The sequence below is a fragment of the Tamandua tetradactyla genome, chromosome 12, assembly GCF_023851605.1.
Source record: "Tamandua tetradactyla isolate mTamTet1 chromosome 12, mTamTet1.pri, whole genome shotgun sequence".
Taxonomy (NCBI): Eukaryota; Metazoa; Chordata; class Mammalia; order Pilosa; family Myrmecophagidae; genus Tamandua; species Tamandua tetradactyla.
In genome coordinates, this window is record NC_135338.1 from 63,725,014 (window position 1) to 63,738,054 (window position 13,041).

General features: G+C 47.9%; 1 protein-coding gene across 10 annotated transcripts in view; it reads left to right on the forward strand.

Moving 5' to 3' along the window:
* The window catches only part of WDR20 (WD repeat domain 20), a 103,138-nt gene extending 92,600 nt beyond the window's left edge, over positions 1-10,538 (forward strand). For 9 of the 10 annotated variants that reach the window (XM_077123595.1, XM_077123596.1, XM_077123600.1 and 6 more), the window contains one exon: positions 8-10,538. In XM_077123595.1, coding sequence (XP_076979710.1) covers positions 8-1,285 — 1,278 coding nt within the window. In that variant the 3' untranslated portion in view covers positions 1,286-10,538. The remainder of the gene's footprint in view (positions 1-7) is intronic. The other variant, XM_077123597.1, reaches the window with a different exon arrangement.
* Positions 10,539-13,041: the final 2,503 nt, after the last annotated feature.

The window sequence follows — 13,041 nt, forward strand, 5'->3', positions numbered from 1 at the left end:
TTCACAGAGACTAATAGACAAGTCCCGAGTAACCTGTGTCAAGTGGGTTCCAGGTTCAGAAACCCTTTTCCTAGTAGCACATTCAAGTGGGAACATGTACTTGTATAACGTGGAGCACACCTGTGGTACCACAGCTCCCCACTACCAGCTTCTGAAACAGGGTGAGAGCTTTGCTGTGCACACTTGCAAGAGCAAATCTACACGGAACCCTCTCCTTAAATGGACAGTGGGCGAGGGGGCCCTCAACGAGTTTGCTTTCTCCCCAGATGGCAAGTTCTTAGCATGCGTGAGCCAGGATGGATTTCTGCGGGTGTTCAACTTTGACTCAGTAGAACCGCATGGTACGATGAGGAGCTACTTTGGAGGCTTGCTCTGTGTGTGCTGGAGCCCGGATGGCAAGTACATTGTGACAGGTGGGGAGGACGACCTGGTGACGGTCTGGTCTTTTGTAGACTGCCGAGTGATAGCAAGAGGCCATGGGCACAAATCCTGGGTCAGTGTTGTGGCATTTGACCCCTATACCACTAGTGTAGAAGAAAGCGACCCTATGGAGTTTAGCGGCAGTGACGAGGACTTCCAGGACCTTCTACATTTTGGCAGAGATCGGGCAAATAGCACACAGTCTCGGTTATCCAAACGGAACTCTACAGACAGTCGCCCTGTAAGCGTTACGTATCGGTTTGGCTCAGTGGGCCAGGATACACAGCTCTGTTTATGGGACCTTACGGAAGACATCCTGTTCCCCCATCAGCCTCTCTCAAGAGCAAGGACACACACCAATGTCATGAATGCCACAAGTCCTCCTGCTGGAAGCAATGGGAACAGTGTCACGGCCCCAGGGAACCCCATCCCCCCTCCTCTCCCGCGGTCCAACAGCCTTCCACATTCTGCAATCTCAAACGCTGGCAGCAAAAGCAGTGTCACAGATGGGGCCATTGCTTCTGGGGTCAGCAAATTTGCAACACTCTCACTACATGACCGGAAGGAAAGACACCATGAGAAAGATCACAAGCGAAACCATAGCATGGGACACATTTCTAGCAAGAGCAGCGACAAACTGAACCTAGTTACCAAAACCAAAACGGACCCAGCTAAAACCTTGGGAACACCCCTCTGTCCTCGAATGGAAGATGTTCCCTTGTTAGAGCCGCTGATCTGTAAAAAGATAGCACATGAGAGACTGACTGTATTAATTTTTCTTGAAGACTGTATAGTCACTGCTTGTCAGGAGGGATTTATTTGCACATGGGGAAGGCCTGGTAAAGTGGTAAGTTTTAATCCTTAATGCTGCACCAGATCGAGAACTTGACTAGGTAGTGATTGTTTTTCTTGTGGGAGGGGTGGGGTGTACAATGAATGTGAATGACACTTCTTATACTTAATGTAAATCTAAATGCATCAGAGCCATAATTTTGGATACTGCATGCCATGTAATTCTGAATCATTTGATAATTCACCTTAGAGTGTTTAAAAAAGTATATAATCAAACGAATTGCCAGCCAAGACAGTCATCCTACTGGGAGTATATAGAGTCCCAAGGTTAGTGCTCCTGTATTAGACTATTTCAATTTTAGGAAAATCATGCCAGTGTGGGGAAACAATGACTTAAAATGCTAAAAGTTAAAATTTATGCTTTAACTGGAATATTTTTGCTTAACTACTCAATTAGAATATTGTACACCTGATCAGAGTGTGTGTTCAGTACAGACGGCCATTAATTGTCATTTATAATCCAATTTTTTATCTTAATCATAAAATGTTTAGGAATCTATGAAATTTAACTTTAGGAACAAAGCATTCAGCAGGGTTGATTGATATTATTTTTACATTGTTCTGGCAATCCACAGAAAGAGAAGAGCCTTAATTTTTAAAACTCATTTTAGTCATTTTATGACAATTAAAATTGTTTAATAAACATCTTTTTCAAAGAAGCAGTTTGTAGCACTTTGATTGAGATTCTGACTAGGTCCATGCACTAAAGTATATATATATATATACGTGTTACTCAGAGCCGGAACAGTTCACACGAGCTGTGGGCTAAGGACACAACAGCAGTTGACAAAAGTGCCTCTTGCTACATAAGCCAGGATCTTTTATGTCTGATGAACTTTGCTTATGTTTTTTCCAACGAGGGAAAAGGAGATTTTTGTTTCTTTTGATCAGAAAGGTACATGACATTAGGCTGTGGGTAGACTTCTCCACTTTGCTTTGTAAAGACTGTTCCCCTTCTCCCAAAGGTTTCAGAGCACTTACTGACATTGCACGTGTTTGGATTTTGTCTTCCCCCTAGAGGAACAGGCACAAGTACAGATTGTCCCTTTTCTATCAGGTTATTGCAGCACTGATTCTTGGGTGACCTGGGACATTGCTCGGCTTGCCTTGCCCTTGGGTCCCAACGCCTGACCCCTCGGGGACTGGCAGCCCTGTCTGCCTGGGTGCGGCGTTATGGGAACTTGCCTTCACCACTGGGAAAGACCATTCTGCTGCTGAGGGAGGCTGCAGTATTTGACTGTAATTCCTTATGTTTTAGAGCTGTGGAAGGAATTATTTTCAAATCCCAGGTTTCGTGATGGATGAAACAGTTCTTTGAGCCATATATTTTATGTCAACATGGTAATGATCTTATTTGTTAATTTATTGGGGGCATTTAGGTTTGTTTTTCTGTTTTGCACACCTTTGTAATTAAACATAGAGACAATGATAATTTATTCTGGTTTGAGTAATGAATGTGATTCAGAAAAGTGAAGGTCTGTGAAGACTGCTTGCTGGAGAAGCAGCCCTCCCAGAAGAGCCAGGCTGGTCCCCCTGGGCTTGCTTCCCTCTTCTCCGGGCTGGACCCGCTATGCTGTAAGTGCCAAACACTTTCTATCACCTGGTAATAGACATGGCTGGTGTCTGCCAGGGGAGAGCCTGGAACTTCCAGGGGCCTTCCCCACTGCTCATTGGTCACACATCACTAAACAGCTGCTCGTGCAAATACGTGCATTCATCCACCTTTACACAAGCTCCTTTGTTCCTAACTGTTAGCTGACCTCAAGGACAATGAAGACAGCCGTCCAGGTGGAGTGTTAAAACTTTGAGGACAAATTGGGCTGTCAGAGGATAGGTTAGTGACCTACATTCCTTGTGCAACTTTCTACACTTAACAGAGATTTAGAAATTCAGTTTCAAATACTTATGAGGCATCGAGCAGTTTCAAAATTCAGGACTTTGTATTTGGCCCAGATGGAAAGTGGCCAGTCACAGGTAAGAAGCATTGATGGTGAATCTTAACACTGAATATTCTTCTCACTGGCAAGAAACTCTCTGTGTACTCACTGTGTCCCTGACATTGAGTGATGTGACACTTCATGATTTCTTCCCCTTCTAACACTCTCACTTGTGTACAGCTGGGATGAGAAGTTGTTGCTGGGTGTATAGCTGGGCGATTTCTTTAGGAGTGATCTTGTTGGTGGGAATGGTGGACAGGAAAAGCAGAAAGAGGATATTGAAAAACAAACTCTGAAATGTGCTTTTCAGAAAAGCTTGAGTTTGTCTATCTCCACCCCCACCTCCAGTTTTAAAAACCATAGTAGAACAACTTTGAATGTGGGGGGCCTGGCCACAACTTCTCTATTTGTTCTGGTGAGTATGTCCTCAAACCCTGTCTGGTAGCCTGTCTGGGTCCCCTTGCTATGACTTTTGATCCCCGTCCCCACTCCCTGTCCCAGGGTTTGGGGCCTGCTGGAGTTGCAGGTGTTGAGGCTAGGGGAGGACCCCTCCAACTTGCTACCCCCATTTCGTGGCAGCTGGTCAAGCCCTTGTCCTTCAGTCAGAAGGACAGTGCAAAGCACTCCTATAGCTGGAAGAGGGGGTGTTTGAGGAAGGGGCCTACAGGACTCCTCCTGCCCTTGAATATTCTTCTGAGTTGTGGTTCCTGTTGAGGAAGAGAGGACTGAGGAAGGGCATCGTGGCTCCTGATTGAAGGTTGAGAGGGTGTAATGCTAGGCTGCTTCCTTGTTAGCCACCAAACTTTGGGGAGTGTTTTTGTAGTTTATTCTCACTAAACATTGAGCTTCCTCATAGAAAATTTTCAAAGTTTTTCATGTCAGACGTCATGACCAAGAATATCTTTTCTACCCTAACCTCTGGAATAAAATGCAGCTATCTAGTAGCAGGAGGCTGTGACTGCTCGGTCAGCATACCTTTCACACTTGTTACCAAGCATGTCGATGAGACACACAGACAGAAATCAGTTACCCACAGGCTGTTTGTTGTAAGTGGCCCTGTTCCGAGCCGCTAGGGAGTCACCAACCCTTGCCTGTGCCGGGCCCTCGTAGGAACCCGGGTGGCGCAAGGTGCCTCCTGGCTCCCCCCTTTTAGACCTTCCAGATTTGTGCTGTGACCTTAGTTCAGGCCTGTGAGACACCACAAGACAGTTACAGCTCCAAATATTACTGACCCTTCCCTTTTATTCAGGGGCAGGGGAATTAAAGTTCCTGAGAGGGCTACAGAGGAAATCATTTAGAAGACCTTGTCTCTTGGAAACAAATCCTAAGAGGGAGTAAGGCAGGTGCTTTAAAAGTAATCAGTAACTTTAAGTTCTGTATGTCTATAAGTAAATACTGATAAAGAATCTTCATTTTACTTGGGGTGGGGGGCTGATTGAACATTGAAGCATTGTGAGAAAGGGAAAAAAATCACTGTCTGGGCATGTTCTGTGAGCCCTTGGCTTAGGACTAAAGACATACACATTACTGTAGAATAGAAAAGTGGAGGGGTGGAATCAAAAGGAAGCTGTTGACTATCGTTTTAGCAATGATGGAAAACAACAGGCTCTGAAACTTGACCACTGTGTACACTCGTCCCTGGTACAGAACTGGCATTTCCTTCCCTGTTCACCGTGGGGCCTGACGCCCAGGCCGCCTGGTACTTTCCAACCTCTGCACTTCCTGGGGAGCATTTGGAATTTTAAAGACATTTTAAATTATTAAATTTGTGCTGAAGTTGATGAAGCTGTTTTATCAAATGTCTGCCCTTGTGTACAAGGTCCTTCTCACCTCTTGCCTGGGAGGGGGGATAAGTTTGATTTCTCTGTTGATCAAGCTCAAGGTGTGAGGAGGAAAAAGCCTAGAGTCGGTGGTGGCTGGAGTTAGGGAGTCCTTTGGACAACCCAATGCCATACTGTGTGTATCTGTCTGTCATGGGGAGAACTGGAAGCAGCATTCAGTTGTGCGCTTGCCCAGAAGGACACGGGTCATGCAGCACTGTGATTTTGTGTGGGCTGAGCTTTGCTGAGGTCAGTCAGGGGACACCCCTGCCCGGCAGTGCCCCTCAGCACTGCAGAGCGGGAGGCCATGCGCTGCGGGCCTTGACTGTGGGACTTGGTGGGTATGTCACCGTTCAGGCTTCACTTGAAGAGTGCAGTAAAGGCCCCACAGCAACCTGGAGGTGCCTCTCTCTGCCCAGGCTGAGCTACAGGTGAGGGCTGGGATGGCTACAGTCCTGCAGACTCAGGGCGCCCAGCCAGGCCTTTCCCAATCTCCAGTCCAGGCCCACTGGATCCTGGTGGGCTGCTCCCCGGGACCCAGGTCTAGCCGGGCAGGCAGGTTGGTTGAGAAGAGCCAGCCACTTCAGAGCATTTGTAATCAGCTGTTATCTTTGCAACTCATATCCCAAGTTAAAACTGATGAAAATGCCCCTCTGACAGAGGAAAACTGTCCCACTGAAGGTGACTTTGTGTCAGAGTTAAATTGCTATCTTCTCAATTTAAAAGTGTAAAAGAAAAATGTCCTGCATTTTTATTACTGCTGTGTGCCAAGTTTATTAACGATTGCTACGTGAGGTGATACTGTACAAAATTGATTGTATGAATATTGACCTTCAGTGGAAATCAAAAGTAAAATTCATCTGTTTTTTTTCCTACATTTTCATCTAATTTCTTGACAACATAAATTTCATTAAGGGTCTTCCTGACATGAGATATTGGCAGATTAACTGTTGCAATAATTAATGAAGCTTTAATATATAGTATTGTTATTTTATAACGTTAAGAAAGTCCTGTTTCTGTTTTCAGTGCTTTTTCTAGCTGTTCACTTGTCATTGTCACAGCTAAAGAAACTCACTAAATACTGATTTTACGACGTCTTTGGGGGTTTTCTCTGTATACTAACCTTAAATAAAACCATGTGAATAAATTGTAAATGTAGATAATTTTCAATAGTCATTTTCACATATATCTAAGCTTTAAAAAAATCTCAGTAAACCCATCTCAGCGTTTTTAAAAGGCTGTAAAATTGAGGGCCATGTTAATATTTCTAGAGCAAACAGTCCCAGGTCCAGCCACCTCTTATTCTACATTTTCCTCATGGAAGGTGACTAAGTGTAATTGTTGGTCTCACTGTGTTGGGGCCTCAGCCCTGCTCTGTCATCCTGAGGAGAGGACTGGTGGTTGAATCTCTGCGAGGCAGGCTAAGTGAAGGCCTCTGGGTATGAGCACTGGCATCCTGGCTATGTCCTAGGCCACCCCTCAGCAGCAGACAGGGGCAGGAGGGTAGGCCTGGTATCTCTGGGGGCCTTTTCTGGGTCACAGGCAGGGCTCTGCAATGGCTGTGGGGGTTCCTGCGTCGGATGCCCCAGCACTTTGGCTGCAGGGCAGGAAGAATTTGTGCTTTTATGTTATCCTTCCTGAGCAGTGCTCTGGCACTTATGTCCCTAAAAGCTACAAGGCAAGGCTTCCAGGCGCCCTGTCCTGACCAGTCCTCGAGGCATCTGAACCCTGGGCCCAGGCCTTGCGAGCCCTCTAGAAAGGCCCAGGGCTTGAGTCTTTTGACCACCTTCCCTGTAACGCTGCCCTCCGAGGGCTGGCGTGGGGGTTCCCTCACGGGTGTTTGAGTGTCTGCTCTTCCTGCCTTCTCCCAGAAGCCGAGGCGGAAGGGGCCTGCCGAGGTCCAGCCTCCACCTCTGGTGCAGTATGTATTTCCCTTCATGTGGCAGGGACCCTGAAAACCTTCCAGTAGACAGCAAGATTATTGTTGCTTATTTTTTTGTAAACTTAACAGCACTTGCTCCTTTGAAATGAGCTTGGAACACTCTTGGGCAGCTATTGCAACCCCAGGTGAGGCTGCCCATGGAGAGGCCTGGATGGTGGCTCTCTGTCCAGAGAACAGAACACCTAGAGGCCCCTGCCCACTCGCTATGTGCTTAAGCCAGCATTTGTTTCAGCAGCAGGGAAGGGGCCTGCCTGCAGGCCACAGCAGGTGCTTGGCTTTCAGTTTGTGGGGGGAACTAAGAGCTGCCCTTATAAGGGTGGTGCCCTTTTTACCCTGATCTTTTACCCAGATGTGTGAAGAGAGCAGGGTAATTTCTTCTGGGTAGCTTTCCTCTAAAGACCAGGTTAAGTGGCCTCTTCAGGGAAATGTGCCACCTTCTGTATGACCTGTCATTGGGCAGGTCAAGGCTACAAAGGAATGTGGCCAGCTACCCAGCAGAAACCGATGTCCCAGGCCCCCCGGTGGACAGCGTGTCTAGATCAAGGAGTGTCCAGGTGCTCGGGGAGCAGTGAAGGGGCCCCAGGCTGCCAGCACCCGAGGGGACCAAGCTGAGCCCACCCACTTTGGACAGCCTGGAGGCCTGGGCCTTGAATTTAGGGTGTAAGTGGCAGCTGCTGTCCAGAAAACCTGGACAGAGTTCTCTCAGTCTCTTTCATGCAGGGTTTTGTGGAGTTTAAGGAATGGGGTTCTTGTGCACGAGCAGTTAGTGTAGTTAAAGTAGAGACATTCTCAAAGGAGTTCGCCTGATGCTGTTTCTCTCCATTTTTACTTTTATACCATCTCTAAGAAGGCCTCACTCTGCATTGATGGCACAGCTCCTCAAGAGAGTGTCCCCAAGGGTTGAGTGCAAGCGTTCAGATGCCCAGACACACTGATGGGTGGAAAGGCCGAGTCTCAGGACCCAGGCCCCCTACGAGCCACCATCAATGTCACCACCAGGGCCCCTCACCCCAGCTGGCCAGTCCCAAGCTCTGGGACAAGGGGCTGAAACGTGGGGAAGGCAAACACTTCCTTGTGTTTGGGGGTGGGAAGAATGATACAGAGTCTGGAGACCAGAAGAGCACTTTGGGAAAAACCCAGCTGGGTGATGTGATGGATTCTCCTTCAATCCCAGTTCTCACACCTTATCCCCAGAACTGTTGTCTTGGGGTTCTGTGGTCTCAGACATTTACAGGTGAGTCGAAGGCAGCTCCGCAGGCCTGGGGCTGGGCGTGGGTCAGCCTGGGATGGGCATTTGGTCCATGTCTGTCCAGGGCCTCCACTTGGCACCAGGGTCTTGTGTCACCATCAGAGTTTGCAATCCCAACATCCTCCATGAAGCATGGAAAGAGACTCATTCCTTGGTTATGGTAGTCATTCTTAAACTAAAATATTACTTTTCCAGTACAGTCTCGTGCAACAAGGTTTAAATCTATTAGCTTAGTATTGCAAATTATAATCAAACCCAAACTAAGAGATGGAGGGCTTTCTCAATTCTCAGGTGAGGTCTCTAACACACATAAAAGGCCACTCTGGTGACAGCAGAATAGCTGGTTAAGTACTCGCTGCATTCACTTGGAGGTCTCATACCTTCCTCCTCAAGAGGCTAAGAGAACATGATACAGGTCTCTGCTGGGGGAGGGGAACCTCTCATCTGGCCAGGGTTTGTATAGCCCTTACCTGCCAACCATCCAGTGTCAACTGCCCTAGGCTCAGGCCTCCCAGTGAAAGGTGGGGAGGGGGCTGCAGGAAACGGCCCACCTCCACCCCACCTTGCTCAGGGCAGGCAAATGGAGGCAATAAACTGGGCGGGCATGGGTGTGAAGGAAGCAGGCAGTCCGCACTTACAGACATGCCCAAACTCTACTTGCCTTAAGAGAAGTCTAGATATTCTTTGCTGGTGAACTATAGTAAGTGCTTGCTTTCTGTCTTTCATCACCGGATGATCTTTAATGCACAGGCTTATTAAGATTGTTTACATTAAATTTCCTTTTAAATGGCATTTGCTCCCTTAATGCTGTCCCTGTTCATGATGCTAAAGTGAATCCCTTTCCAATAAATGAGCGGATGTGGAGCCCAGTGGGTTCTGACATCCTGGGGGCTGGTGGCACATAGCTGCAGAGCAAGGCAGCTAAAAGGAGTTGTCGGCGGGGCTGGAATTTGGAGGCTGGACAGCGGGTAATGGATCCTCTGCTTCCCTGGTACCTGGTAAGTGAGGTTTCTGTAAGAACTATGGAAGCTGAAAGAAGGATGGTTATGAGAGTGTGGTGGGTTGATTAGATGACTCCACAATCTCAAACCTTTAGGACACTGGTATGATGGGGCAGTGGGCTCCAACTGGCTCCCAGCTGCTGCCACCACCAGGCTGAGGGCTTTAGCCAACAAGTCAGAGAACAGCACAGGGTTCTTTTGTGCCAGGAGGAGCATAGGGCCCCTGCAGCCCTGACGACTGGGTGGCTCTTCAGGGATGGGGAAGATGATCTGCCAGAGAGAGACAGTGTGTCCCTGCTGTCACCAAGCCTGGGGAAGTGGTGCTCGTGACACCCATCCCTCCCTCAGGGCTGCAAGGAGAGGGGCTGGCCCCTAAGCCTGCCATGGGCTGACCTGAGGTAGAGACTGGTGGAGTGGGATGGTCTGTGCTTTCCCTGGCAGCAGCCGGCCACTGAGCACTGGAAACGTGGCCAGGAAAAAAGGGGTGGGCTGGACGTGTAAATTCTATACCAGATCTCCAAGGTGCCACATGAAAAAAGAATATAAGAGTTCTTGCTCATAATTTTTATTTTATGGGATATAATGGGTTAAATAAAATATTAAAATTAATGTTGCCTGTTTAAATTTTTTAATTTCAAGTTTACTAGAAAATTTTAAGTCTCTTCACGTGTGTGTGGCTTACTATATTTCCATTGAACACTGCTAGACTAGAGACCCCACTTTCCCCATCAAGGGTGTGCAGGGCCTTTCCTAAAGCCTCTCCCCTGAGTAGAGAAAGAGCTTTGTTAGCGTGGAGACAATTCTTGGACCTACCACAGGGAGGGGGTGAGCGGTGCAGGGGTGGGTGGCCATGGGGCAGGTGCCCAATCTGGCAGGCTGAATCCCAGGTATGGCCTCAAGGTTGGAGTGAGGCCCTGGCCTGGGTTTCTAGCTGTAACGTGGACACATCAAGCTCAGAGAAGCCAAGGGCCCCGCACCTTCACCTCCTGGAACCTCCCAGGGAGCATATGAGTGGGAAGCAGAGGATCCTTACAGTGAAGGTTTCCTCATCTAGCCTTGGCGTGGAAGGAGTCAGAACATGGATCTTTTGTGGACCCAAGAGGAAAAGAGCCCCCAGGGCTGGAGCAGGGGTTGCTCTACATGTCAGCTGCTCTTTGCCAGCTGATCTGATGCAGACCTAGTAGATTTCAGTTTTAAGGCAAGAACTAATTGCAGATGAAATGGGTAGGACAAGCAGGTGTGGGCCAAACTGAGGTCAGTTTCAGCTTGTTGCCCCCATTGTGTCTGTGACGAGTCCAGTTGGTGAAAAGGGAGCAGTGCTTGCTGGGAGGTAAGCCCTAGCATCTGTAAGCAATAGCAGGCAATGGGCGCAGACAGTATGTTGTGGTCAAAGGACGGAATGTTTGTAGCTTGCATTGCACTATTGTTACCTGAAAATTATTATTAAAAAATGAATGCCAATCTGTGCATCCCATAATAACTGTCCTGTGCTGCGCAAGAGGTTAAACATATCTGTACTGTAAGAAATTGGGTGTGAAGCGGGGAGGAGCCTCTGTCCCCCAGCCTTTGCATGTGCATAACCTGGACAGACAGATGCCACCTAAGTACTCTAGGGAAAGCCCAGGTGGCTCAGCTCCAGCACCAGCACCCAGATTTTCCTTTTTCTGCTGGCTGCTCTTGGTCTCCTCAATGAGAGCAACGGAGAATGCTTGTAGAAGCGGCCACAGAAAGGAAATCCTCAGCCTTTGCAGCTGACCCCAGTGCTGGGGCACTCCCACCCAGGCTTCTGCCAAGCTGGGGGCTCCCCCAGCCTCCTTGGGTGGCCCTTGGCCAAGAGGTGACCAGCACCACTGAGGAGATACCCACTTTCCTGGGCCAGGGAAGTCCCTGAGAGCCCATTCCTGCCTCAGGGATACAGACCCCACCACCCTGGGGGTCACATCCTCTCTAAGGACCAGCTGGGCCCTCCTTCTGGGTGGGGTGACACCCAGTTATTAGACCCAAGCAGGGGGCTAAGGTCAGTGGATGCCGACTACTGCCAAACCATATTTTGACCATGGAACCTGCTGGAGAGACTATACCAAGTGACTCCTCTGAGCAGTGTCCTGCTGGATTAATGCAAACTGCTTTGTTTGCAGGGTGTACTGTCATCCCCGCACCAGGCCAGCTCTCCAGGGGGCATGTAGTATAGTGGCTCCCTGCCACGGAAACTCACCCCAGACTGACATGGGAGCTACAGATGCGCCGGGAGCTGGAGCCAGGAGCAGCTCTTCAGCTGAGGCGCCCAAGGACCCAGCTCTGCGCAGCTGCCACCTGGACAGGGCGTGTCCATTTCTAAACCACTCTTTGGGGGCTGCAGTAAAAAATAAGAAATGGGGTTTTCTTGCTTTTTACTCTAAAATTCAATGTAATTAAATCACATGTATATAAACACACATATATAAAATATTTACATATATACATAGTGTAAAATATGTTTCCTGGACAAGAAATCCCCTTAAATTCAACTGTTAAAAATAGGGCTTCACTGTGTGTTTGGACTGATTTTCTTATATCTTAGGTGGTCAAAAGACAACCTGGAGTACACTCAAAGCTAATTCTTTCCTACATCTGTAATCCAGGAAGGATGCTGCAATCCTAGACTTGTAAAAGTTGTTTGCACTTAGAACAGTTCAACGCTGATAGAAAATTACTTTTGAAGAAGGACGGGATGGACTTATGGCCCCACCACTATGGGAGTGGGGATGCCCTTTTTACCTGTTAACATGTGTTTTTTTTAAAGACTTGTTTTCAATGCAGTCAACTTGTTTTCAATGCACTGTATTATATGTATAAATAAACTAAGTCCACAATTCCAGGAGGCTGGTGGTGGGTGGTGGTGGTTACTTCACTGGTAATTTTCATCACCTAAGAGGGCTCTCTAAGTCATGAAAAAAGTTGACATTAAAAGTCTCTTGTTTATCTTCTGTTAAACTGGCTTATGCTGTATGTCATTTTTTGTTGAGCTGAGTGTCTGGTAAGGAAGGCTCCCTTGTGCATTGCCACATGCCAGGCGGGCATCCTCTGACAGTGGCTTCAGCCAAACATTTCTCCTTCCAGCTCAAGGTCAATGAGTCTGTCTTTTGTCACGGGAAACCGAGGACCACACATGACAGGTCCTCTGGGTAAGTATGAAAGTGCTACCTACCAGTGACTGGACCCAGCTAAGGGACTGCTGTCTGTCACAGTCCTCGAGCTGAAGCCAGCTCCTGAGCCTCTCTTCACCTCTGGTTGCGCCTACACCCACTTGTAGACTCCATACGTTTCTAGAACCACAGCAGAATGTGCAGCTGCCAAGCAGAAGGATGTTTCTGGTTTTTAAAACACCAGACTGCAGCATCCTTTGAGGACTTGAAATTTGGGAGACTAAAGCATGCAGTGTCTGAAACACATTTCTATAAATGATCACATTAAATTTGAGTATATATAAATAAATTTTAGGCTGGAAGTGATGAGTGCATCCATTACCTTTTAAGGGGTGCTACATTTTCACCATTCCCTTGAATGCACCAACGGGATGATGTTAATATTCCAGAAAAAATTCACATCGGCCCCAGCCTCGGTTTTCTTCACCTTCTGAGCGAGGCCTGGGCATGGGCTGGGAAGGCCATCCCTATGCCATGAGGAGGCCTCGGGTGTTTGCAGAGGGAGCTTCTAGCTCTCAGGGATGGAGTAATTGTGGGGGTGGGGGTGGGGGTGCCTTCCAGGAAAGGTGAACCATACAGGACAATAAAACATTTAAATAAGGAGACTGAGCATTCAGATACACACACATGTTCAA